The sequence below is a fragment of the Parasteatoda tepidariorum genome, chromosome 10 (genome assembly GCF_043381705.1).
Source record: "Parasteatoda tepidariorum isolate YZ-2023 chromosome 10, CAS_Ptep_4.0, whole genome shotgun sequence".
NCBI classification, from domain to species: domain Eukaryota; kingdom Metazoa; phylum Arthropoda; class Arachnida; order Araneae; family Theridiidae; genus Parasteatoda; species Parasteatoda tepidariorum.
In genome coordinates, this window is record NC_092213.1 from 39,547,785 (window position 1) to 39,574,371 (window position 26,587).

General features: G+C 30.8%; 1 protein-coding gene across 2 annotated transcripts in view; it reads left to right on the forward strand.

Moving 5' to 3' along the window:
• The window catches only part of LOC107436771 (F-box/LRR-repeat protein 16), a 62,925-nt gene that overhangs the window by 33,922 nt on the left and 2,416 nt on the right, over window positions 1–26,587 (forward strand). Inside the window, exons 4-5 of one of the 2 annotated variants that reach the window (XM_016048586.4) lie at window positions 11,444–11,592; window positions 20,093–20,386. In XM_016048586.4, the coding sequence (XP_015904072.1) occupies window positions 11,444–11,592; window positions 20,093–20,241 (298 nt within the window). In that variant the 3' untranslated portion in view covers window positions 20,242–20,386. Of the gene's footprint in view, window positions 1–11,443; window positions 11,593–20,092; window positions 20,387–26,587 lie in introns of those variants that run through there. The other variant, XM_043043329.2, reaches the window with a different exon arrangement.

Consider the following 26,587-nt stretch of genomic DNA (forward strand, 5'->3'; position numbering starts at 1 on the left):
TATATATATATTCTATATATAAACCAAGTGTAAAGAACTTCCAGCTTAATTGAAACATTAATGAATTACCACTCTTCTTGTAATAGCAATTTTGATATTGTAATATTAAACGTGACCAATAGCCGCTTATTTCACCTCCGACGCCTCATACCACAACTATCAGCACAAATAATAGTCTTCAATTCCAGCATCTATAGTCTACATCAATAATCCTAAGCATCAATACCAATTCTGAAATCCTGACCTATGTTACTTCACGTTGACAATCAAACTACGGCCATCCACAGATTACAGCAAGTTGCTCTTATTATTTTCATTTTCTTTCAGTTATACAAGCAAGGTGCTTGTCACCCAGTAACAGCCACCCCATAGACTGCTGAACTCAAACTGTCTTTTATTTTAACTTTTTATTCTATTTCATGATGTATGGGATATGGGCCTTCTGTGCCGCCCAGGTGCCCAATTTTTTATAAATAAAGAAGAAGAAAAGAAGAATATTAAATGTTTTTTGTTTAAAAACTAAAATTGTTGTAATGGTATGACAGGTATATAATCCGAAACTTTAGCACTATTTTGTTCAGCAGCGTATTTCCAGAGGTAGAAAGCTTATATAATTTATTCGTATTTTTTAATAAAAGAGTTTTAAAATTATTCTGATCACAATGAAATATAAATAATTTTGCTAAAAATGTAACTAAGAGACCATATCAGTTTGCGGTTCAGTTCTATGTCTCATCAAGAACAAATTTAAAACGTTTTAACTCTACACAGGAAATTAACACAAAAACGAAAATTCTATAACTTCAGAATTAAATAATTTAATAACTCTTAATTTGAATTTTCAAATTATGTTATAGCTTTTAATTTTTTTATAAAGTGGTAGAAATTTAATGTTTTTTTTAAATTTTTGGTTTAATTTTCTGAAATAGTCTTTTTAATCTTCTATGAAGAAAATTTTTTCTCTTTTTTTCGTATTAATTTAGGTCAAAGCTAGTGAAAAATATTACATTTTAGTAATTTATGGCTGTGAAATACAGCAAGAAACACCGGTGTCTTTTTTTGCGTTAAAGGTAAAATCTTCTAAACACGGCTCACTTCCAAACAATAATTTTTCAAATTTGCATTTATTAACACTTATTCATCATAAGAATTTCGCTAATTTACAAATTTAATCATTGATAAATTTTTGAATATGAATGGAAAAAAAAATTGAACTACTTTTTTTCAGATTTTATATTTAATTACAAATTTAAATAGGCAGTTGTGAAATAGTGAAAGAGTTTAAAAGATTTATTGCATAGAAGGTATGCGATTAGAATTTAACACTATCCAAAGTTTGCGTGAGCGTTTTATTTATTCCGTTGCTAATAAACAATGCGATGAAAGATAACACGATAACTGTGATATAGCCTTTGCGCAATTTTCACTCTCATTTTTCTTCGAATTTATCGAATAAATGTAAGCAATGAATATCATCTGTATATGAATAATTTTTTACAATCAAATTTATTTGTGCATTTTTTTTTCATTTTATACTTAAATTTTTTCAAATATTAAAATTTTTCTACGTCTTCTTCCATTCGTAATTATGAAGTTAGGTATAAAATTAACCGTCGCTACTCGCCGTCTGGATATTACAAATGGCGATCTACCAGTCGCCACCCGATCACCACTTTTTTCCATTAAAAATGCACATCCTGTCCATTTTATTATTATTTTTTTAATAAATAGTAAATACGTAAAATATCCTCAGTGGTAGACAGATCAGGAGGTAGATTCTCCTTGCCGTGGTTAACCGTGGGAGGTTTTTGTGGTTTGACAGTTCATGTAACGAAAATACAGTTTAGTTTCATCAAAAAGTCTTACACGAAGGCTAGATTGTCCCTATGTTTGATCTAGTCTTCCCATTCTTCTGGATCGGATTCAAAATTACAAGGCTAAGGAATTAAACTTTGATAGATGCTTCATTTACATTAGAGCTGCAGAATGTTTTTTTTTTTCAATTTTATTTTATAACCGTCGTTGTACAGCCGATCCAATTTTTGGGCTGCCTTGTAATTTGGACTGCATAGCCTTTTAATTTTGAACCTAATCCAGAAGAAAAGGTAACTCCTGGATCAAGTTTGAGAGAAATTTGCCTTCGTGGGGGACTTTTTGGTGGAACGAACCAACATTTGCGCTACATGGAGAGGAAAACCTCCCACGGTTAGCCTGACGGCAAGGGAACTCTTACCCATGATCCGTCTACCACTGATGATATTTCATTTCAGCACTGTGATCGGTGCAAACCTAATGCGGAATTCGTATCGACCAGCCATTACCGGGTATCGAACCCGGTTCACTACATTGGAAGGCGAACGCTCTATTTCCTGAGCCATCGCAGCTCAGAATGGACTATTGGTGACGATCTGGTAAACATCAGTGAGGCTGATCCGAAGACATGCCATTACAATTTTGATCCTCTGCAGAGGGGATGGCTCCTCCGCATTGGTAGCCCGATGACTTGCACGCGAAGTCGTGCACTTTACGGTAGAACAGTTTATAGAGGACCGATACTGCATGTCCTCGTTCCCAATGAAGGCTGATCAAGGTGTTCACCCACTTACTGATCATGTGATGCTTCACTTCTGTGTTCTACTGGGCACCGTGGTTTGACGGTCAGTGTGGACTTTGATAGTCGTAAACTTAGAATTGGGTCGGTTGTTGAAAGCCGGTTGTAAGATAAAATAAATAATTATAAATATTTTATTAATATTCTGAAAATTACTTATTTCTCTCTTGTTTCTTGAAATATTTCTTCCTTCTTTAAATAAATCATGTAATGTTTACCATGCTTAAAACTATAAATGGCAACATTTCTTTTAATTGTTTGAAATTTTCAATTTTTGTAAAAATGTCATCATGTTTTAAAAATGGCTGCCTTTTCATAGAGAAATTTTATAATTTTGCTCTAGATTGTGAAGATTTGTTATCAGTATAAAAATTCATGAATGAACATGATGTGGTGTCCGATAACGAAAAAAAAAATTAGCATTAATTGCGAGGTTAATGAAGATTAAATGCATTATTGTTTTCTAATACTTTTTAATTTCATATGAAGAAATAATAAATAAATTACGAACTGTTTAAACAGACCAGAATCAGGATAATTTAACTATTACCTTTTTACCTTCGCAAAAAAAATTTTAAAATTCAAGTGGTTCTGATATTATAATAATGATACCAATAAAAAGTTTCAAGTGCTTTTTTACAAAGTTAAGAAATTTTCTTTACAGACAAAAAATAAATGTTTACACTTAATAACAAATAGTCTACAAAACATCGAATTTGATGTAAATTCGAGCCGACCATACTCGGTTTATTGATTTTGGTTGTCATGGAAACCTGTAATCGATTGCAGCACATCTTTTCCTCAAGTATTCCTAACGCCTAAATGGAACCCTTTTTTTCCCGGTTCATTCATAACTTTATAACTGAATATTATCATATTAACTGGTTTAACGCATAAAACTCGCCATGCAGTAATTATTCGCATTTCTAAAAGCGTTTGCTAATTAAATGTCTTAATTTAATCTCTTTGCATTAATTTTTACCTGAAACTGCGTGGCTGATATTTAATTTCGATGCAATAACTTGCTGTATACATTTCACCGTCGATTTAGAGTTTACCTTTTTAAGAACAATTGTCTATAAATTATATTAATTTTCTCACCCATTCCGCAGTTTATGTATTTAGAGATTGGTCAATATTAATGTGCATCGATCATTTCACAATTATATTACGGAGAGATTCCATCTAATTCCCAATTTACTAACCTTTTTGTTAATTAAAAAAAAAATATTATGATGTTTTTAACTTACTGATTCCCTGATTTTACGTGTTTTATTTGTTTTTATGTTCTATGTATGGTTGTGCTGTCTTTTTCCTTTCTTTCTTTACTCATAGTTAACTACTAATTTCTCATATAACTAAACATCTAATTTTAAATTGCGCATATCGATTCAATAAATATTGCATAATGTACGGAGGTGGCGTTATTGGCCAGGTTCTCTTTGGCATTTATTCCTAGTTTCCGCAATATATCAAAACTTGCTCCCCTTTGTAAAAAATCTTTTCTAGTGGTAATTAATTTAAGTTATTTTTACTTTAATATTTTTGATATAAATTTTTCCAAGACAACAAATCGAAAATCATCGTATGAAATCTTACATATCATATGAAATCAGAGATACCAACTTGCTCCGGACAGCAAATATGTATTTTAAAGAGGTAGCTTATCAATTGTGATTCTTGGTTTAATAAATTCAATTTAGTAGATTCTTATCTACCACTATTTCTAAATAATTCGTAGGCTTATATAATTCACCCCTTTTTTTTAAATTTCTTGTAATGCTATATTTTTTTAAAAAAAAGCAAAAATGATCAAATATTTGGAAAATTTACTTTGGCGTGTCCGGAATTTCTGTGATATGAAAGGCAACTTTCTAGCAAAAATTTTACTTTAGTGGTAGCTAAGTTTACGTCTTAATGTGTTATTCTTTAGTCATTTAAACTTATTTTCCACATCACTACATATAAATAATTTAAAAGTTCATATGCAACGTAACTATGTTTAAAAGCCTCACGTCGTAAAGCTTTCAAAATGCTGACAAAATTACCAAATGTTCTTAAAACTCCCAAGGCCTTCTAACTATAGTGCTTTTTGCAAAATATTTTATAGAGTGGTTGTCATTTTAAAACCAAAGCTTTCAGAATTTTTGGTAATTTTGCCAACATTTTGAAAGCATCACCACGAAAGAGTTGAGAAGTAGTGGCGTTGCATATAAACTTCTAAATCATATACAGGGTTTTTCATAATTCCCTTCGCCTGTAAACGCCATTTTTCTTTACTACAACTGGCTTCAGTGGTACATGTTACTGCCATCTACTGGCAACTGCTTAAATTAAAACTTAAATACTTTCGAATAATTTAATTTGTTCTTTTTTGCCACATTCGTCATCGTTTTTTTTTCTATAACGCTTCGAAACCCCGGAGGGAATTATGAATAACCCTGTATATGTAGTGTTGTGGAAAATAAGTTTAAATGAATAAAAAAAAATACATTGAAACATAAACATAGCTACCATTCGAATAAAGTTTTACACAAAGCGTAGAAAGTTGGCAGGACTGGTTTTGGTTTTTAAATGCCTACCACTATATGAAATATTATGCAAAAAGCGTAGAAAGTAGGCAGGACTGGCTTTGGAAAAAAAAACAACATTAAATCGAGGCATTCGACGAATCAATCAATGACATTCGACGAAAAATGAGAATATAAGCAATGCAATAACCGTAAAATAAATTAAGTTATTTAACAAACAGTGGTTCTTACAGTTAAATGCGTTTGCTTTAGCACAACTTCCAGAGTACAAATTCACCTTCAAACTCAAAATCCGTGACAATATCAAAATAACAAATTCGCTACTTTCTTATTGGCTGCATAATTGTTAATTGTAATAAAAATGCAAAATGCTAGCCATTGATTTAATTTTTTTTCCTGTCTTTAAATAAAAAAAAATAAATGGAAAAAATCGTCATAACTTCATTATTTTTCATAATTACAAAAAAATCATAAAGAATAAAATTTAAAAAAAAATTGCATAATTTAATGAAACGTAAAAGCCCTAACGGCATTTTAAACATGAAAAAAGGTAAATATGCTTTTAACTATCTCTGCCTCCATTTTCCACTAATTCACAGCATATTACACTTCAAAATGTCGCACGTAATTACATTTTGGCGAACGTAACTAATCCTAAATGAACAGTTAATGAAATTAAATGCTCATAATTTAGTCACATCTTCGCCACGGAACCTTTCACCATGGAAAGCCTGTTTCCTTTCATTTTATTACTTCATAAAAGTTTTGTGACTAAGCTATTAAACGACATGTCAGCTGCGTTAATTAGAGTTCCGAGCTTAAATAACACCACCGCTACATATGTGCAGCGCCTAGAATATTTAAGGTTGTTGATGCATGGGAGAAAGCTGAGTTAACGGAATGAAAATTATGACAGGTCGTTCGTAAATGGATGATTTTTATATCATTATGTCATTTCCAAATGCATGATTTTATATAAGGATTTCTATGTAAACGGTTTTAAATATGTATAATTTTTTTTTCTGATATTCAACTTATTGACATTATACGAAATCGATGAAAAGGTGACAATATATTGTTATATGACCGTATATTTTAATATTTAAAATGTGTTGGTTTATTTACGGTTGTTCGTTTATTAAGAGAAACTGATTTGATTAGTATTTGAAATAAAATTCATAAGTTCAATGAGATTACGACCGTTTCTAATTCAGACTGCTCTCAATGCTTTTCGCTGCCTTTTTATTTTAACACGTTCACGCCGGGAAAAGTGAAAATACTGGTACGGGAAAAGAGAAAATACTGGTAGAAGAACTATTTCAATATTAGATAATATTCGGGAGGAGTTAATCTATTCTCAACAATAACAATTCACAGTAAGGAAATTTAAAGCAATTCAATATAAAAATTGCATCTGTTAAAAACAATTGGTAGTTATGGATTTTTATTATTCCCGGAAAAAAACTAAAAAATGAAATTTATTGTTACCAGTTTTTACTCCGGTGCGCTGCCAAGATGAGAAAATCTAGCATGACCCACCGGTGGGTCACCCTGGCGTGAACGTGTTAAAGTCGCAGATTGCTCGAATTATTGCATTTGTAATATTTTTAAATAAAGAGATAAAATAATAGTAATAAGTGATAATTAACAGAGCCACGGAAAGAGAGAGGGATCCTTTATAAAGATTCTCTTCAATAGTGGAGCAAGCACTCCTTCAGCTAAATTTTGCAACCAATTATAGGGCACCAAAAATAAGATAAGATGATTATACAACACAATAATTTTATACCGACTTTCAAAAGCCGATCCAAATCTGAAATTAAGACTATCAATATTCGACACCGTAACCCAATTCAGAAGACAAGGAATTCTTGGATCAGGAATCGGGAGAAATTTTTCTTTGTGGAGGACTTTTTAAGGAAACTAGCCCGCATTTGCTTTGCATGGAGGGAAAAAACCACAAAAACCTCTCATGGTTAGCCTAACGGCAAGGGGACTCCAACTCAGACCCATGATTTGTCTATCACTGAGAATATTGCTGTCCTGAATTAGACTTTGAGGCTCAGTTCCTCAAAATAAACTAAAGTGGATTTTTCCTTTAATAAATTACATTAATTTTAAATATGCCCTTTAAACCAGTAAGAATTGCATTTTACACAAAGCTGTCAAATATCCCGGTTTTCCGTGAAGGTTTTATTTATATTTAAAATGGTAATAAAATTCAATATTTTTTTTCCAATCCCCATCCGTGCATTGTGAGATTTGTCATTAGGGTATCAGAAGGGCAGATGTGTTGGCCAATCCTTCAAGGGGAGCGAACGCTTCTCCAACATTAAAAAGAAAAGAACGTGCATGCATCAGCCCGAGATTCTAACCCGGGACCTCTCTGACATGATCCCAGCTCCCTGACCACTATAGAGCCTAGGGTGAACGTCTATATGCATCAAGACTGATAAAAGCAAAAGATGGTACGAACGACCAGTTTAGCTTGTTTTCAGGAAGAATCATATATCCATGACTACTACCAAGATTGTTTAACTATTATATAGCGTATATGGGACTACTTGACTACTTCTTACCGGATAAAAAGTAAATAGCAATGAGTAGTTTATAGTTGAAAATAAATTAACTTCTTCAGAAAGCAGCTACAAATAAAATGATTTTACAACAGTTTTCTCTCTTTTCTGTCTTGTTTTCAGGCCTGATACAGGCCGGTCGGCTAGTTATGATAGATTATTTTTAATTTAACAAATATTGACTGAAAATGATTTTTACCACCAATAAATATAAATGACCACCATAATTTACCACCAGGCCGTGGTGGGTCAGGGGATACTTAAGAGAAGACATAAACCTCAGACCGATGGCAGCTCATTTTTGTAGTGACGTAATCTTAACTAAAATGCAAAATATTTAATTTCCTTTTATTCCAATTGCATTCCAATTACCAGAAAGAACCACCTTAAAGACCGCAATACAAGACGAATGGGAAAAAAGCCGCTAACGGCACCAGGAGCTCAGATATATTTCGATGATGATGATGGGTCAGGGGATAGAGCGTTCACCTATCCCAATGACCCGGATTCAAATCCAAGCGGTAATTGGTTGATACGAATTCTGCTGCCGGTTCGCACCAAACACAGTGCTGAAGTAAAATATCCTCAGTGGTAGATGGATCATGGGTAGGTTGGAATCCCCTTGCCATCAGGGTAGCCGTGAGAGGCTTTTGTGGTTTTCTTCTTCATGTAATGCAAATGCGGGTTACTTCCATCAAGAAAACCTTCACGAAAACTAGCTTATTCCAATTCTTGATCCAGGAGTTTCCTAGTCTTCTTGGTTAAATTCAAAATTACATTTCTACGGAATTGAAATTGATAATTGCAAACTCAGAATTGGATCAGCTGTTAAACGCTGGTTATTAAATATAAAAAATACTTTACCAACATGAAAGGTTATATTTTATTGCCTATATTTTAACCCCTTGGGGACGGGTGATTCAGAAAAGCATTCGTACAAAATCAGAATCAGGATGTAATTAAATAAAAAAAGGTAACTTAAATGTAGTCGTTACTAATTTGACAGACTTACTTTGCTTTTACTTTAATTATTGTTAGTTTAATCATATATAATCAATGTTAGTTCAAAGTACATATAACTAAATAGTTTTATTTTGAACAAAGTAATGGTGAATTAAATAAATCAAACAATTATAACTCCGCCCACAAATAAACTGCTAAAGAATTACTTTGATTACCAGTTTTATCTTTTCGCCCCAGTTGATACGGTTTTATGTTGGCACGTATTAGTGACAGTCGGCGGGAAAGGGTTAAATGACTCACAAAAAGGAACATGTTGATGTCACTGTTATTAATTTTATTGTTGTTCTGCTCGCTACATTCGCCAGAGAATACGAGTATCGGTAACAGTATGGGAAAATCTGATCATAAGAGAAAAAGTTTGTCAGAGAGTATCGTTTTTTTTTCTTCTTCTAAAAGTTTTTTTCATGCTATTAATTTAGTAGATTCTAACAGCACAACTAGATTATAAGTTCAACTTGACGCATAATTCATGTACTTTAAAAATATCGTTTTGCTGAAATTTCATGATATTGAATATCAAATTAAAAATTACTCAAGAATTTTAAGTTCCTTCTTTCTATATCTAAATGAAAATAGTGATAGTATTTTTTATACCAATAGGGTACTTTATTACCTATTACTTTAGTTTTAGAAAAGCATTACTCTTGACTTCAGATTCTTAAATAAATATTTTTATTATTAATATAAATTAATCCTAATAATAAAACACTTGTGTTTTCCTTTTTATACGTCCTTTTTAAAAGGCATAAATGGGTTCAAACAAATTAATTTAATTATTCATTTATATGTTATTGTCTTTCTACTCCAAATAATAAAGGGAGTAACTCAATTTGTCATGCTAGTACTGTCACCTCTTTGACATTCCATTTAACTGTCAACAAAATTATATATTATATAAATTATCTACCATTTTTATTATGGAATTTCTTTCACTGTGATAATGAACTGTGTTTTTTACGTAATGTGGCTTTTCTTTCTAGAATTTATACAGTATATTTAGAAAAGCATGGATCAAAGAGTTTTAGTTACTCGTCTTTTTTATATAATACTTGATGTTTCAACCTTTTGTGTCATGTCATTTAACCTTTATGACTCCAACCGTCAGTAATACTGCCAAGTCAACTGTTCAAAATTTACCACGTATCGTAAAAAGATTTTTAAAAAAAACTTATAGAATGACTTAACTTAAAGTAAGATACATGTGACTACCACTGTTTTTCCCACTGTTACAAAACCTGTAACTGTTTGTGAAACTTTTTATGAGCACCAACCTTTTACCTGCAGGATTTTGCCCTTACGGAAAAAGTGTCTTGTTGAAAAGCGTGGCAGCAAGTTTGCATTTGAATTAAATGGAAATTTTCTTCATTCAGGCAACTAATTTTGTCAAAAAATGCAACAACTGCTTGATATACATTACAAGATATATAATTTTACTTAATTAATAGATTTTGGCTGATTGGAATATTCTATTCTTCCAACTGCAAGTTTTAAAAATGAAAGATTTGAGTTACCAACGTTTTGAAAACGAGACATGTTCCAAAAATGAGACGTTGGCATTTAAGCGGTTAATGTTAAGAAGAGTATACTCAAAGAAAAAAATTCAAAGTTCAGAAAAAATCTTCGATTACCAGTTTTTAATCTTTTAGAGTTGTTTAAAAATCAGTTCATAAAATTTTTTGTGGAATCAAAATTTATTCTTTGTACTTCGATGTCCCCTCTAAGGCGCCATTAACAATCACCACTCTAATGTTAAATTTTTTTATACCTTCATAATTAGTTACCACATTATTTTAAGATTTTAAAAAATTATATAAATATTGTATTTTGTTTATTAAGTGAATTAATGCTTATACATTAGTTCTTATAGCATTTTAAGGATTAAAAACTACGGAATTTCATTAGTATAAGCTGACAACTTCTTCAGAAATCTAAGAAATTGTAGTAAAATTTCTATTAGTACATTCGATAACTCACCTCTTTGCTTTTAAATCATTTAAAAGAAATGATTCCTCTTCACAGAATATTAAATTGAAAAGGAAAGCAGTGAGTTTTCAATTAGCCGTATAGAAATTAAACTGCCATGTTTCTAAGTTTTTTGAGGTTGTAGGTTAGCTTACCGTAATAAGAACTGAAGATTTTTCGTACTGATTTCTAAGGTTTTAATTCATATTTTATAACTAACTAGAAATTATTTCAAAAGGATTGTCGATACCTCTGGTTTTTAAATTTTTTTTTTAAAAAAAGGTTAAGCATATTAACTTAATTGTTTTATTCTTTGCCTTTTTTTTTGTTTTGGAGGAAAAAAAGACAAGCAAGTACTACAACATAATCAGGGAAGTTGGCTACACTGACAAGCATAAAGAGTGGTAACTATTTCATGATGACATGTTCAAGAAAATGAAATTTTAGTAAATGGGTTAATTTTGAAAATACAGACATTTGAACTTACAGCTACATATGCCTGAAGTATTTTAAATCCGCGTCGATAGTTTTGAATCACGTATGTTATTTAACTTAAAAAGAAGAAAACACTTAAGTATTTTTACTACAACTAGTTACGTCTCTGAACGTAGCTTGCAACACTGCATAATGCTTTAGCTGTATCATTAAATACAATGCTGGTATTTCGTACATTGACAGCTACATATATGTATAGCCAAAATCAATTAGTAACATCATTTCTTTTTCTCTATTTAAATTAGGTGTGTGCATGTGACCGACATAGGAGTTGGTTATCTTTCAACAATGGTTAATCTCCGCATACTTTACCTACGGTGGTGTACGCAAATTAGAGACTTTGGACTTCAACATCTATGCACAATGAGAAGTTTGCAAATACTTTCACTTGCAGGTAATATTCCTTATAGTACTTGAAAAGAATATTTCTTAATAAATTTGATTCTTTTTTTTACAAATTATGATGATTCTAGTTAAAATCTCTATTGGTAAAGACAATCATTGAATTTAAAGCCTTCATAAATATATTAACAATTACACAAAAAACTTTACCTAAGCCTTTATTGTATACATTTACATTTATATGCATTTAGTATATACATTTACATACATTTTAGACCACGAGGATTTGAATTGCATAAAAATTGTTACTTAAGGGAAAACTGACGCTGTATTATATAGGCCTACACCAAACTCAGGAAAATAAAGGGTTTAGAAGAATTTTTCCTTGCTGCTTTTGGCGAGTAATCCCCCCAAGTCATATTCATCATTAAAACAGTGGATATGATTTTGTAGTGTTAGAATTGGTGGGATACAACTTTGTTCGTTAATTTGTTTGAGCTTTTTTCACAATTGATCTGGTTTGTTTCTTTCAATTGATTGGTTTAATTTTTATTCGACATCAACGTTCGGTTACATGGAACCCATCAAAGTAGACGACTTTTAGTAGACTAAGTAGACGACTTTAGTAGATGAAAGTGAAATTAAGATTTAGTGTGGCAAAACTGTCAGCATAATTGAAAAGATCACGCTTGAAGCAATGTCACTTTTACCAATGTAAAGTTCGGATTGATCAAAATAAGAAAATGAATAAATAATTTTTTTCCGGTTTCAACACCAGCAATTTTGAAGTCACTCATGAGGATTTCAATATTTATTAGCATGCTTCTTTAACTATAGAGGTATTGAAAAAGGGAAAAAAACGCTTCTTACTCTCATTTTGGTTGATGCGAATTTTGCCTGAATAAAAGGACCCCACTTCTAAAAGCTTCAAGTATAATCTTTAAAATTGTAACAGTTTTGACATGTAAAATATTTACTTCTAAAAGAAAAATTGTTTCTATTGAGTTAATATTAAAGTGTTTAAATATTTGTATCCAACCCCTTTATATGCAATCAGAAAATGAATATTTCACTCATAAGACTTGAAGCAAGTAATTATCCATTAAATTATTAAGAAATTTAATACCTAATTTTTCTTTTGAGACTTGTGGCTTGTTTTAAATTGCAATAAGACCTTCAATTATCAATTCAGTTTTAAAAAGACGCTTGTAGAAACATAATCCGCATCTTTAACAATTCTGTGTGCAACATTTAATCAGTTTTTATCAAAGAGTGCATCAAAGCTTGAAATATTTTATCAAAATATTTTTCTGAAATATTTAAGAGGTATTACAGTTCAAAAATATTCGATATGGCAAAGAACAGACTTTCATTTATTGTGATAAGTATTCACAGCTGGTAATTCGTGACTGAGATCTTTAGAAAATCTCTTATAATTCCTTAACCATCCTCTTACTATTTTCAAGGAGACAGGAAAAGAAAAAAAAAACTGTCTGCTGTCCCAGTTTCGAAATAAATCAGACACGACTTTTCATAATATTTGCACTCCGATGAGTGGCCCACAAGACATATTTATTGAATTTTAATGAAAAGATGATACCATATAGTTGCAAAAAACTGATTTTCTATAATCTCCCTATAATTGATTTTATACGAGATAGATTAAATCAGACCTGCCAACTTTTACTCCATCCGAGAAAGTATTTCCCAAGTGGTAATGAATGACTAATTGAAGTGCTATTATAGATAAAATAAAACTTTTTACAATCGCTATAACTTACACTCATTTTCGTTTCTATAATTTGCTCATAAGTATAAGATTGATTTATTTGCATTTAGTGGTTGTTTGTTGTTAAAATCTTAATAAATTAAGTTTATAAGTACTGGAATTAAGAAGAATGATATAGATTCTGACTTGCTGTGGACTGCGGATAATTATTTTCTAGTGTTAGTGTTTTAATGAATGATTCTTGGATAATAAATTTGATTTATAAGGTTTTTACTCACCTCGATTTCTAAATGATTCGTAGGCTTACGTGATGCGCCGCTTTGTTACAGCTATCCCAAAATAAATTACTAAGAAAAATCTGTAAAAAATATATAAAACATACAAAATTGCTCAGTCGAACATTTAATATAAACATTTAAATATACAAATGAATAATAAATATAAAAGTGGAGTGTAAAAGTCTTTAAATATAAAAATGAAATATTGCGGACAATCCGTAGTATTTGCAGAATTGATTTAATTGACATAAATCACATTTTTAACTGCAGTTGTAGTTTCTAAAACTCGGCCACAATTATTTCAATGATATTAAAAACATGTTAACGAAAACTTACTTATTTAAACCTTATAAAACTTACTTATTTATAATTTCTCCTGTTACGCTCCACTATTGCCTTGAAAATGTCTTATAATTAGACTTTAGATCTAAATGGTTATATTTATATGAATAATATGTTATATATGTTCAACCATGCTGTTTCTGCAAAACATAAATAAATGTGCTAAGAATGAAACATAGTTTTTGTTAAACCATTTTGCTTTTTTGAAAAAGGGTCGTGTCCTATAAAAGGATATTAGACACATAATATATTTGTGTGGATTTACGAAAAAATTAGCACATACATTGTCATGCTAGTATAGATTTCGTATTTTTTTTTAATAGCATTTAGTTTTTAAATTTAACATTCATATTCAATCAATCCCAATCGCTTTCTTCATAAATTGAACGATAAATTTTGATTTAATTTCACAAGGTAGAAAAAGTAAAGCACTCCTGCAGTAGCTCGTTGCGGACCAGGGGGGTAATAGGGGTTAATGCATCATAATTTCCAGACAAACGGCATGACTGCGAAAATGTGGTAAGCATTGTGTACCAGTCGGCTTTTCTTCCCACACAAGCTGGTACCCATTGATCTGAATTCGATTAATTTTTTCTGATCTATTTGAATTCGATTAACCCCTTGAGGACGGGTGATTCAGAAAAGCATTCGTACAAAATCAGAATCAGGATGTAATTAAATAAAAAACGGTAACTCAAATGTAGTCGTTTCTAATTTGACAGACTTACTTTGCTTTTACTTTAATTATTGTTAGTTTAATCACACATATAATCAATGTTAATTCAAGGTATAACTAAATAGTTTTATTTTGAACAAAGTAATGGTGAATTAAATAAATCAAACAATTATAACTCCGCCCATAAATAAATTGCTAAAGAATTACTTTGATTACCAGTTTTATCTTTTTGCCCTGATCGATACAGTTTTATACTGGCACGTATTTGTGACAGTCGGCGCGAAAGGGTTAAACATCCGTTTTTGTTCAGTAGTAGTAAATTAAAGCAGAATTTTTTTAAACAAACAAATATTTTTTAATAAAATTATTAGAACCTAAGAACATAAGGTATGTCTATATGATTTTATATGTATCTGTTTAAATTACTTGCGTTTAGTTGTAAACAAAATTCTTTTAATTCTAATTTATTAGAATATAAACACATTACCCAGACTACCATTTGGAAAAATTTCTGTCTGAAACTATTTTAATAATTTTATTTATTTATTTTTAAAGTTTTAAGGGTCTCGGAACAATACGGAAAATCTTTAGTAGCTGGAGTCTCGATCAAGATGATTAATTTTCAAATGATTCGCTGAGGTAACGTAAATATTAATAATTTCCTTTCACAATAAATGTAATGGCTAACCTTTTATTTCAATATAATCGTGTAAGAAATTATTATTCAAAATTAGTTAAGCGACCATCAAAACTTATTTATAATCTTTCCTTTTTAACTTGCTTTCAGATTAACTCAAAAATGCAATGTGTTATATGTTTTCTGGAATCTTTTAATCCTTTCAGATGTGGAGGGACACTAACTGTTCCCCACTTCTTTTCGACAACAATAAAAACCATTGACGTTGAAAAACAACGCGGTGTTTAATTATGCACTTTCAATTTTGCGCGAACACTAATTTTACAGAAAATAGTCTCAATATGGACGTGCATACGATGACCGTATTTCTTATGACTGTTCTTGATAAAAATTTTCGGTCCCACAAATGGTTAAAAAAGTTTACTATGATCTATAATCTTTTTTTTTTCTGGGCAGGGGGGTGAGGTCTATTTTTTGTATAAAATTTAATATTAATGTTAAATATAGTGGGATTGAGTTAACTTTTGACGATGTTCATTTTTAATAAATTGCCAATAATTTATCTCTCTCGATGTTCCAAAGCGTCAGTAGAGGCTTTTCTTCGAATTCGTTAGGGCAGCTGAAAGGCTGTATATTGACTTCCTATTAACTTGACCGTTTTTCAAAATTTTGTAAAAAAAAAAAAAAAACTGAAGCACTTAATTTTTTTAGAAATAATATTCACCAGACTGATTGATAAAGAAACTACTAGTATGTTACGCATAATTGAAAAGGGTATAGGACTGTTTCCTTGGATCATCCACCTACAATTAAAAACCAAATGGATACTTTCAATAACATTACACTTAAACCTTACAAATGTCTTGTGCTGAGACATAAAATTTAATTATAAATACAATATAGTCAGTATTATATGGTAGACAGAGCTTTCCTGTTTTTTCAAGATACACGCAAATAATAAAATATTCATGTTCCTACTTTTTTGCAAAATAGGACACGTGTTCTTAAAATCACGCTAGGCACAATTGGGGAGCAAAGATAATCCTGTGGTATGGCTCGCCAAATTATCTGCAGCGTGGAGGTAGTGGGTCGAATCCCTCCCTAACCCTAGATCAGGGGTGTCCAAACTGCAAAGAGCCCACGGGCCAGAATTCCAGTCACTGATCACCTGGCGGGCAGCAGTTTGAAAAAGTTGAGCAATAACCTCTTACCTCTTATACAATAATAATTAATAGTTGAATTATTAATTGTAAAACAATGGAACAGAAGGATTATAAAACAATTTGCTTACATTTTAATGGGAAAACAGAGACCGATCAGCCTGAATAAGTTGGCCGACCACACAATATGTGTTGGCGGGCCTCCAGTTGGACAGCCCTGCCCTAGATGTATCTTATAGTTTATAGTAGTTTATATCAGTGTAATTCAAATGCTTAATCCTAAAATTTTCTACCATTTTTAAACATGTAAGAAAACAAATTTCAGGTAAAGCAGAAAAAATTGGTAAATCATCATAGGATATTAATAAATGATTGAGTTAAAATGAAACTAGACTTCTAAGAACCTCGCAGCAGCTTTTATCTTATTCAGCGTGAATTTATGATGCAATAAACTGAATGCGGGTTGACCGACGATAAGAAAGCAAATAATTTTTTCTTTTCTTTCTTTCTTTAAAACAAGTTGGGTGCCTGAGCCGCGCAGCGTCCCCTTACCCATACATCACGAAAATAGTATACAGTGTATGAAAACATTTTGTATTATGCATCATTATGGTAAATAATTTTCTCCAACATAAGAGTTCTTCATATGTGTACTCTTAAATTTTTATTATTATGGTAGATACAGATATGTACAATTTCAGATTTGGTAGAAACATTTCTGCTTCTAATACCATTGTTTTGATTTAAAAAAAACTGCTCTTACTGATCAAAATAGTTTTTTCGCACAAAAAAGTATATCACCAATTTTTTCTACTTCTTACGAATCTGGTAATTGATTACATTCGTGAATATTGTAGCTGTTTTTTTTTTTTTTTTTTTTTTTTTTTTTTTTTTTTTTTTTTTTTTATTTATTTGTGGCCAAAATTAATCTAATATATATAATTCTCTTACGTGGCTCCCAAATTTTGGCTGTATTTATTTTCCGCTGGTGGCAACAGTTTTCATTTTTAAAGAAGTACTTTGTACAACTAAATAAGATTCTTTTCACAACACTTAAATATTTACTTTATGTCATATATTTGTATCAAATAATAAATTCATTCATTCGTAAGGGTTTTTAAAATAATTTTATATGAAATTTAAAAACCAAGGGAATATTTAAAAAAAAGAGTCTTAAATTTTTCTACCTCTTTAAGTATAAAATAAAATCTTATGAATCATAGAAACTAAAATTCTAAATTAAAGCACCCTAAATTTCCTATTCTTGCTTGTTTGCTATGTTGTGAAGTAAGTTGTGGTTCCAAAACTCATACGTCAGATGCATCTTCATGATTTCTATAAAAACCATATTTTCCAACCTTGTCTATTTGAAATCATAGGAACTCAGTCTATTCATCGTTTTGTTAGTCAAGTTTTTCTTTATTTCACTTTAGTACTAAAATTCTATACTTAAAAAAAATCTGCATTTCTGTAATTTTTTGAAGTTATAAAAAATATTCTACATAAAATTGTAGATATTCAATTCTATTGATCGAAATTTTAAAGTGTCTCAAAACCTATTATACCAGTTGATGGTTCAGGTTCTCATTTTCCTTAATTTGTTTCTGAATTGCGAACCTGTTTGGTACAATATGATCGCCAGAATTGAACCGGATGAAGTGAGAAAATCCAACGTATAGTATATTGATTTGTTCATTAATAACGATGACAGTGGTTGTGGTACTAAGCTGTCATTGTGATGAACTAGAATTCTGTTCTCGAAGGTAGCTTGAATTTTATCCAGATTCATGCCGATGGGACCAGCTTGTCTGGAAAGTAAACAAGGCTAGTGCGCAACGCTTATCACACTGCCATCCTCTCGTTGATTTCAAAATTGTGCAGTCTTAAAAAAACCATTTACTTTGGTAAGATAAATCGATAAATTGATCTCCAAAAGACAGTTTTAGATCAGACCGACATTCGGTTGTTCTAGTGCAGGGATGGCGAACCAATGGCATGCGTGCCATTTATGGCACCCGACACATTATTTTGGGCACGCCACCGATCACATTTGTTATTACACTATGAAGCATATGTAACAATTAAATTAAAATTCACAAAAAACACACAAAATAATAAACAATTATTAATAAAAAAATTAACTATTAATGCTAAAAAAACAATTAATAACCATAAAAAACAAGCTAACAATAAATAACTTGCAAAAAAAATTAACAGTCCTGCTTAAACTGACGTCTTACAACCTAATCTAAGTTATTTGTCATCAAATCTGCAGCAACAGAAGTCACACTGATGTTACTTTAAGTTGAATAACGCGTATAACTGAGACATTGCAAAATGTTTTTTTTTTCTCAATGTAAGCAAAGAGTTTTGAGTTGATAGTATTTAGTATTATTAGTTTCCTAATAATCATAAGGTCAAAATTATTTAACGGCACGTCTATGACCTCATTAAAAAATTTTTTTAGAAAAAAATAGCACGTTGGTGTATAAAGGTTCGCCACCACTGTTCTAGTGGTAACATCAATGACACTCTAATCTAACAACAGGTTGTTCCAGATCGCTTTACTTCATTCGTGACTTTCATAAATAAGCACCTTTTTTTTATATATTTATCACAAACTATAACTGAATGTTGTTTATTTACTTGTTGATATCTTTATGGATCTATGTTCTACCCTGATGCTAAAATTTTTCAAAGGGAACTCTTATCAAAACGAAGTAACACGAAGAAAAAAAATACTGAAAGTTTTAATTGCATGACTTTATTCTGACACAACTTATCACTAAAAGTTTGATTACTTGAGCTGATACTAGGTCTTTACGACTTTCATGGCTTTTAAAGATAATGCGATATAAATTGGAGTAATGTTATTAGAGTAATGTTAAGAGTAAATTTAAAAGTAAAAATTCGTAATAAGACTTCAGATTTATATTTACACCTAAGCTTAAAGAAAAAAACGCGCCATCTCTTATAATCATTGTACTTGTACTGCTTACAGTATAACTTGCGCTATATAACATTCAATATGTAAATTAAATCCATTTAACTGAAGACATAAAAATTTAAATATAACACTCAAATCACGACTTTTTAAAATTTAAATATACAGAAAAATTTCATAAATGGTAAAAATATACGTTTAAATTTAAATATAAATTTCAATTACAAAATTTCTTAGAATATCAAGCCGGATCACACATTGTCTCGTTAACTTAACATAAGCGTAGGAATACACCCGAAATTTTCCCTATTTTGTTCCGGTTTTAGAATCTTTTTATTGTTTACACTCAGTTCCCAAATTTTTACTATCACTTTTTAGTTGCACAGGTATGCCAACAACTCTACTTTATACAAAAATTTTATGAAGTGGTAGATTCTTAAAAACTGAAACTGCAGAACTTGACTTGATTTTGCCGAAATTTTAAAAAGCTTACGAAGCGATGACTGGAATAAAGTGATGTTATATAGGAGGGATTTCAGAAGTATTCATAGGCATCACGTCATTTAAAAAAGAATCCTTTTTCTTTTTTAAATGACGTAAGCAAAATAACTTCTTTAAATTTAGTAAACCAAGAATGACACATTAAAATACAAATTTTTTATAACTAGAAAGAAAAATTTTTTCTTTCAGAACGGAACTAATTGGTTTCTCTGGTTATTTTTGGTCTAGCAATAACATCAATAAAGAATAATTTATTCTAAAATTTAGCTATTTTTATTTTTGCAGGTTGTCCTTTGTTAACATCAAGTGGATTGTCCTCATTGGTCCAGTTGCGAGAACTGCGGGAGTTGGAACTCACTAACTGCGCTGGAGCTTCGGAAGAATTATTCGAATACCTGAGACAACATCTGCCCCTGTGTCTCGTCATCGAATAATGATACCCAATTTTCCTACACACTAAGTAAATGAAACCAAATCTCATTAAGCAATACAGAGACTTGATCACATAGGCTCGCAGCAAATTGCGAAGATCTCTGAAGTCGAAATTCCAGCACATCAAAAAAAAAAACCTAAAGAAAACCCTTTCTAAATCACCAATTCGCAGATGCAATTTGGTTGGTTTTTTTATTTTATTGAGTGGATCTTGTAGTTTTGTGGCAACACACCTATTTTGGTTAACGATAAATTTAGAACGATATTCTCCCAGGAAAGTAAAGAATCCTTTTTCAAGACGTATCACTTACCCTGATGTATAGTTGTCATTAAATGATAGCTGGAAATGACCAGGAGAAAATCAATCTAAAGTTTTATACAGGTCATTAACTTTTGTTCTTTCGTGACCTCAGAGGCGATTGGATTTTCGCCAAAAGGGGAAAATTATCACGTGGGCAAATGATAGAGGAAAAAGTTTTCCCTAACATCAGTACCAAAGTACATGTAAAAATCATCTTTCGATTTTGAACTTCTTGAAAACATGGAGTCGTATCGTAAACATATTCCATTTCAGCAAAATATATTCACCGAGGCTTATTCCAACACTTATAATTATTTCATCAAGTGTAAAGTATAAGCCTTATGTTTTTAAATTGTTTGAGCTAAATAAAGGCAAGAACATAAAACTTTCTTGTTGTTTATTTCTACTTTCAAAATTACTAGGGGTTCCGCCTCTTTCTCGCTGCTCCCGCAAACCCCCGAAACTGATTTCGTTGTTCATGCGTGCTCATTTGACACTTGTTAAGTTTACTTTAACATCGCATGCATGCTGATACTCTTTTTTAAATGACGTTCTAAAAATTTACTTCATATACATCTTTTGAAACTTTTGATATACAATATTCATACAAACATTTAATTCAATATATGTACTTCTTCCGTCTTAAATTAGTTGCTGCGTTTAGGTCAAAAATTTTGTTTAAAACTAGTTGCTATGTTTTTAAGTAGTCATAAATAAATACCGATGTAGTTTATGAGATCAACACCATTAAACTTACATTACTAATGAATTATCCTTTCATTAGCTAGAAAATAGTTTTTTTTGTGATTACTGGTGGAAAATGTGGTGTGTTTTAAGAGAGTGCGAACTCGGGATTTTTTAAAACTAATTTTGGTATTGATTTAAGGAGGGAATGATTGGTAAATAAATGTTGTATAGTACCCTGAAATCTTTGAAAAATGCTCAAACAAAATCATAAACTCATCAGTATCAATAATCAGTACAAAAGTATTCGAATGTAGCAACTAATTTGGGACAGAGGGAGTATTACAATACGATTTTATGTATACAAGTATATAAATTTCAGCTTTTGAAAACAAATTCACAATTCTTACATAAAATTTATAAGACCTTAATTCTATCATAAACTCACAAATGAAATGAAAACCAAGGAAAAAGATAAGAAATTGGAAACAAAGCATAGCTGGACGATTTTTGTTGATAAGAGCATCTCTCACCCACGATTATTCTAAAGTTAAATATAAAATACAGCTCTAAATTATTAAATTGTTGTTGAGTCTACTTTAATTGATAAGGATAATTAAAACAAAATATAGAATTGTTTGTCTAGGACATTTTTGTCGCTCTGTAAGAGAAGATTTTGAGTTTCCTATCCACATTTTAAGAATTCCATAATATTTTCATATGCATAATTCAAATATCGTTTAAAAAAAGCCCTCAAAAGTATAGATTTTGCTGTGCAAATTGATGAAATTAATTTTTAAAATGTCCCTAGCAGTGCTAACCGTTTAAATTTTAGTTTAATTTTTAGAACATGTCTCTTTCTTCAAATATATGAAGACTGGTGACTCAATTCTTTAATTTTTCAAAACATTCTCACTCACCAAAATATTTTGATACATATTAAAATATACATTTGGTCCTGAAAGTATGTGAAAGTTTTATTTGCGAAAAGACATTGGTTTTTAAATGAATATCCAATTAATTTAATCACATAAATATAAACACTTTTTTCGTGAAAAAAAGAAGTAATACTGTAAGTGAAAGTTAAAAAAAAAATTCTAAAAAATATTTATTCAAAATAAAAATTGTATGGCACCACATTACTAAATGACTCTTGTATGAAATGGTTCTCGTTTCTCGGAGAAATTTTAAACTGAAGTATCAATGAACTATCCCTAAAACGTTAAATTTTTTAATCACATTTTAAGTAAGAAATTTGAAATTCAATGGTTATTTCTTGAAAAAAGTTTCGGGGTGGAATTGTATAAAAACAATTTCTAAAATATCCCTAAAAGCACTAAAATTTTAGTCGTGATGAATTCATGTATACGCGACCATTAAATATAGNCAGTGTACAAAGTACAAACATTCTTTCTTTCAGAACACTATTTATTTTTGTTTCTATAAACGCAATGTAGCTTACGCTTGTTATTTTAAAACGATAACAATAGCACTCTAATGTACTTATATGTACAGTCACGGAAAAAAGTATCCCGAAAATAACAACTAAAAGATTGTCTATTTTTTAATATAGATACTTCTCAGACACACAACAAATACAGCGTTTTGCTGTTTCTAGGAAAGGACACAAAAGCCGTATTTGTTGTGTGCCTGAGTATAATCTGTATTAAAAAAATAAATGATTCTTTATTTGTTACTTTCCGGATACTTTTTTCCGTGATTGTACATATCCGTGACACTTGCGACAGGTTGTGGAAGTCCGCAACAAATTAGGTAAATACTCGAAATATTAAGGTTTAAGTTATTTTGTGCCTGTAATTTTTAGTTTTGTGTCCTTGTCATCGCTTTCTGTTTAGAATAAAAATGAAATGTTATTAAATATTAAATGTTTTAAGTTTAATGTTAGCATAAATTATAGTGTATATTTCACCGTGTTACCACCTTTCAAACTCAAGGCATTCTTGGTAAGTAATAAAACAAATAAGTTTACTTACTACATCTATTCGACATTTCTATTAATCAGCGAATAGGGCATGAAAAAAATTGTTAACAGTGTTCAATAAAACAATTGAAGAAATAGATAATATTCAATTTTTTTACCATTTATAGTAATAAAAATTAAGAATTCTTAATTTACCGTAAATATTATGGCTTATCTGAGGGACAACCTAAAACAGCAACTTTTTTCTACGCTTGTCAAAACTATCACATTAATAAGCATTGGATTTTGACGTCTCTTAAAGCCAATTTTAACAACCTACCTTAGTTTAATTTTAAATTTAACTAAAAAAAAAGATAGTTTACCAACTCTATAGAAAATTAAGATAAAACTACCGAAAATCACTTACAGTTTGAAAAGAAACAGAACGAATATTAATAAGTAGAACGGGAATTGATGTATCATTAGAAGCGAACATTCAGTCCGAAAAAGAACGGTTGCGAAATATATTGCAAATAATATTAGCTTGCATGAGATATTTAATTATACAAAATCTTCCAGTGGCGATGTTGAAAAACTAGCACTTCAAGACGGTACAAATGTAGGAAACCTATTATCTTTACTTAGACTTGTAGCTCAGTTTGATCCGCTACTAGCAAAGTGTCTTAAACATGCCACAGAAACTCCAAAAACTATCTCATATTTGTCACCACAGATTCAAAATGAATTCATTCATCTTCTGGGATCTACAGTTCGAAATCAACTAATAAACGACATCAAAAGAAAAAAATATTATGGACTTTTGTTAAATTCAATTCCCGATATCTCTTATCGAGAACAAATGTCCCAAGTCGTTAGGTATGTAGATATTGATTTTATCAATAAAAAAGTTTCCATCAAAGAATCTTTTTTGGATTTTATTGAAATACATGCTAAAGATGCAGCCTCGATCGAAAATACAATTTTGGAGAAATTAAATTCCGATGCAATTTCATTAACAAACTGCAGATCACAATGCTACCATAATGCTGCCGTGATGGCGTTCAACAAAAAATAATGGAAAAAAATCATAAAGCATTATTTGAAAATTGTGATAACCATTCATTGAATTTAGTATGAGTTACTGCAGCCAACCAAGATAAAATAGTTGTGACATGTTTTGGAATAATTGAAAACATATATCTCTTTTTCTCACTTTCAACGTTACGATGGGAATTATTAAAAATAATTGAAACAAAAACTGTCAAACATGAATCTGAAACACGATGGACCGCCAGAATGCAAGCGGTTATCGTTATCGTCGATGGGGTAGAATATAGTAGAACTATTAGAAAAATTAGCAGAGGACACTACCACTACAAGTAGCACCAAAAATGAAACTACAATTCTGTTGCAAAATATACTAACTTTTAGTTTCATAACTTTAGTTCATTTCTGGTATGAAATCTTAAGGAGGATTGATCGTGTGCAGCTCAGATTACGAGATCCTAGAATGAATTTTAGAGAAGCGTTCCATGATCTTGAATCATTAGCGACTGAACTAGCCGAAATTCGAGACAAGCTCTGTGAAGAGGCAATAGAAAAGGCGAAGTCTCTTTGTGAAAAATGAGATATTGATACAATAATACGTGTAAGAAGACGCCGCAAAATGACCGGAGAATTGGCCAGAGATGTTGATCTTTCCGCAGAAAGTGAAATTTCTAGCGTTATGAAAAACGTTCTTGATCGTCTCCAACAAGAAATATGCACACGATTAAGTGACCTTAATTTCAAATTTGGATTTCTACTAGACGTTGAAAATTTATTAAACAAGGATAATGTTGATAACCTTGAAAAAAAAGTGTAAAAATTTGGGTGAATTTTATGATACAGATTTCAATGGAATAGAGCTCGTTATCGAAATATGTGACTGCAAAATGTTACTCCGCAGTAGAAAAAAATTGAACCTAAAACTCCATTAGAATTTCTTACTTTTATAATCTCGTATGGAGAAGATGTTTTTCCAAACCTGAGAGTGGCACTTCAAATTCTCCCGACTATCTCAGTATCAACTGCTAGCTGCGAACGATCATTCAGCTATTTAAAATTAATTTTGACATATCTACGATCAACGATGGGACAAGATTGCCTAAGTGAACTAGCATTTTTAAGTGTGGAAAGAGAAAAATTTGAAATGATCAACTTTGATGATATTATTGATAAATTTGCTTAAAATTTATACATAGTAATTAGTTTTATTAATGTATTATAATCATATTATTAAATATATGTATCTCCTTAGAGATAATAAATATTTACTTTTTTATTGTTTTAAAACTGCGTGTTTTTAAAATATTTCTTTATAAATATGTAAAATAAATAATAGGTATCTTTTGAACAAATTCTAGATGATCATATACGTTTCAAAATCTAGTCTTGTTTCCTCAACAAATTTAAAACCTAGCTTATAGCTTGAGCCTATGACTTCATTTATTTTTCTTTATTTATTTATAAATTTGCGAGTACATTTTACATATAATATTATATGGTTTTCGATTGGGGAGAGGGGGCGCTGAAAAGGTATTGTGCCCCGGGCGCGAGTTAAGCTCGCTACGCCACTGCTTATCATACTGCCATCCTCCCGTTGGTTTCAAAATTGTGAAGCCTTAAAAAGTCATTTACTTTGGTGAGATAAAACGATCGATTGGTCAAATTGATCTCCAAAGGCAGTTTTAGGTAAGACCGAAATTCGGTTGTTTTAGTGTTAACATTAATGACACACTAAGCCAGGGGTGTCAAACTCGCGGTTCATCGCCGCCGCAAAAATGTTCGAGCCGCATGCGGCCCGAGATGAACATTTTTGCGGCCCTGTCAAAATGTCCGACGCAAAGTAAAAATAAAATAGAAATGTTAATTAGAATAGAAACTAGCATATAAAATTATAATATACTTTATTTATAAACTATACGGATCATTTTAAATTGTACGAGTGAAAATGTAAAATTCAAATTATCTTGCGGCACTTGCCATTCCAGGGAAACTGCATCGTATCAAAAATACGCAGAAAAAATTTCTAATCTTAGAACAGAATTTGAAACAAGTTTTAAAGATTTTAATTCTTTGGAAGACAAATTTTGTTTGTTTTCTTCGATTTTCTCAATAAATATAGACTCAGTACCCAGTAATATGCAAATGGAAGTGATTGAGATTCAGTGCGACTCAAATTTGAAGGCAAAATTCATTAAAGTGGGTGTGCCTGAATTTTACAAATATTTACCTGCTAAGTTTGAAAATATACTCGAAAATTCGCATATGAAATTTTTTCCATGTTTGTAAGTACTTATCAGTGCGAGCAATTATTTTCTGTTATGAATGAAAATAAATCTCCGGTCCTAAACCGTATTAATAACGCTCACGCTAGGTCAATTTTTAAAGTAGTCTCGGC